General features: G+C 41.8%; 1 protein-coding gene across 1 annotated transcript in view; it reads right to left on the bottom strand.

Moving 5' to 3' along the window:
- Positions 1-1,277: 1,277 nt before the first annotated feature.
- Positions 1,278-2,971, bottom strand: part of LOC101855881 (sodium-coupled monocarboxylate transporter 1-like) — a 6,620-nt gene continuing 4,926 nt past the window's right edge. The window contains exon 3 of the mRNA XM_035970762.1: positions 1,278-2,071. Within this exon, the coding sequence (XP_035826655.1) occupies positions 1,278-2,071 (794 nt within the window). The remainder of the gene's footprint in view (positions 2,072-2,971) is intronic.

Consider the following 2,971-nt stretch of genomic DNA (forward strand, 5'->3'; position numbering starts at 1 on the left):
ACACACACACACACACACACACACACACACACATATATATATATGATATACACAACCAGTAGATGAGTTGTGACATCTGTCACTGAGCTTTGCTTTTTTCCATGGGCAGCTTAGATATGGCCGTGACAGACCATGTCATTTGTCTGCAGTTTACCAAAAAACCCCCAAACCACCCAACAAAAAACAAACAAACAAAACAAAACCAACAAAGAAAAAAACTCAAACAACAACAACAACAGGTAACAGCAACAAAACAAAACTAAACAAAGCGTGAAAAAAAAAACGGGTGGGGGGTGGGGGACGGACGAAAAAACAAACACATCTATACTTCTATTTTTATGGCAAGAAAATTAACGACACACAAAAACAAAACAAAGACCACACTCCAACAAAAAAAGAAACCCATCCCAAAAAGGAATGAACCTGGTAAACCTGAACCACAAGAACTAAAAAAATAAGCAGAAAGCACCAATCATCATAAATGCACACAAACACTCACACACACACACATACACACACACACACACACACACACACACACACACAAACACACACATACACTCACACAAACACACACAAACACACACAAACACACACACCCCCTCTCTCTATGATTGTCTGTCTGTCTGTCTGTCTGTCTGTCTGTCTGTCTGTCTGTCTGTCTGTCTGTTTGTGTGTGAAAAATTCGAGCCTATATTTTTAAATCCCTATTCGTGGGGCTGAGTGGTCACAGGACCAGTGTTTGTCTACGATAAAGCATTGCCGTATTTATTTAAATATTTGTTTTTGTCGAAGCGATGGTATGGGCTAATATGTAATGCATCGTGGTGAAATCTGGCGCTTGTCAAAACAATGAAACCGAGTTTTTTTGCACTACACGGTTTATAAAAAAAAGGTGATTGAAAGCACAACAATGTATTTTTGTTTTGTTTTCAAGGACTGTCTTAGCTATGAAGTCACCAAACTTTGGCAATTATTTTCTCGCCAATTTTACCTCTTAAACCAGGCAACCCCATCTCATTCAGCCTAATTATCTCGACTTCTGTTTAAGATAGATAGGAATCTTTTTCACCAAAATATAGACAAATAAACAAACTTAATGATTATACCAATAACTCAACACGCCCAAAAACGGACGAGCACCTGATTCCATCATGAGGTAATGCATATTATGCTGAAAAGAGAGGCCAGACCTAATGATTTTCGGGCAGGTCGGTCTCGGTATCGACGTAAAGGAGGTAGACAAAACATTCTCTCTCGCAGTTAACATTTTATTCCTAATACACATCATCAGTTTTGCATTTGAATTGGTCGTACGAATCCTCTTGGGGTACGAGTGAAGACTCAGGAAGGTACCAGAACTTTCTCAGGGACGGGAGGATATATTTTGGTTCCGGGCAGCACTTGACGAGACTTTTCGTTGCATAACTGATTAAAAGTCCAAAGAAAATACAAACGACGGTCCCAATGAAAGCCGACCACTCGTACGATATGTCATACACAAAAAACGTGAAATGATCCGCGGCAGAAGAGGTGTTGGAGAAATTGATGTTCGTGTTGTTGAATTGTGATGAAGAGTTTGCGGTTATCAAGATGTCTTGAAACGACGTGTATGGGTTGCCAGTAAAGTTTGATAAACTCCCATCGAAACTATAATTACCGCTGCCTGTAGGTAGGTAACCGAGTGTTTCAAAGTTGATGCATCCATCTGTGGGTGGTGAAGGCAAAATAGGTTGTCGACGTCCGTAAAACTGGCGTCCAACACTAATCCAAACATTGACAGCTAGCGCGATGCCACCACCAACCAAAGCGCCATATTTGTTGGCCCAGGGAACACAAGAACCGATGATGTAAATCGCTAAAACGGGGCTGCCGAATGATCCAGAAACTGTGATAGCCATGGAGGTTAGAGGTCCCGGGATGGAACTCATGCCATAGGCCAGGCCCACCATCAGACCACCGAACAGGAAAGCAGTCAGTTTAGTGATCATAGTGACCGTGGCTTCCGAGAAGGAGATCAGCGGGCTTCGGAGTAGGTCCTCCACCGTGTTAGCTGCCAGCGAGTTAATACCTGGGGATGGAAAGTTGGTGTTGTTCGAGTTAATGGCGGGGGTGGGTTTTTTTCTGGTCAGTGTTTCACGGCGCTCTCAACTGCATACGGTCATATGAGCGCGCAGGACACATTAAACATATTCAGTTTGGTAGGAATTAATTTTGAATGTTGCCTGAGTGGCGACCGAAGCCTGCTCTTATCGAGTTTAGGACCACCAAGAGGTCTTTAATGTGTGCAGCCCCCCATGTCAAACTTTTCGACCCAGTGCTCAATATCCTGGGTCAGCTATATTATACAATAGCAGCAGGCTGTACTCATCCCGATGCGAGAAGACAAGGATGGTCATATTTTATTTCTAATGAAAGTTTATTAAAGAATGACTTTAAATGAGGTTGACCAATTCCAAAGCGAATAGTCTGTTACACTGAATTTCCGACTATGTGATGAAATGTATACGTATGTATAAAAAAAACCCACACGCACATTATACTCACTCACACACACATACACACACACACACACACACACACACACACACACGCACACACATACACACACACACACACATACATACATACACACATACACACACGACCTCCCCCCCCCACACACACACTCACACACATTCACACACAGAAACAGGACGTGGATTCCACACAACTAAATAGAGACATTAAGAGAATATGGAGAGAGTGGAATAGACACATGCACAGAGTCAAATATGAAGTGTATTTGTTTTAGTGTTTGTGTGTGTGTTTGTGTGTGTGTGTGTGTGTGTGTGTGTGTGTGTGTGTATGTGTGTGTGTGTATGTGTGTGTGTCTATGTGTGTAAGTGTATGTAAGTGTGTTTCGTTACATAGATAGATAGATAGATAGATAGATAGGTAGATAGATAGATAGATAGATAGATAGATAGAT

This window comes from Aplysia californica, unplaced genomic scaffold, assembly GCF_000002075.1.
Source record: "Aplysia californica isolate F4 #8 unplaced genomic scaffold, AplCal3.0 scaffold00318, whole genome shotgun sequence".
NCBI classification, from domain to species: Eukaryota; Metazoa; Mollusca; class Gastropoda; order Aplysiida; family Aplysiidae; genus Aplysia; species Aplysia californica.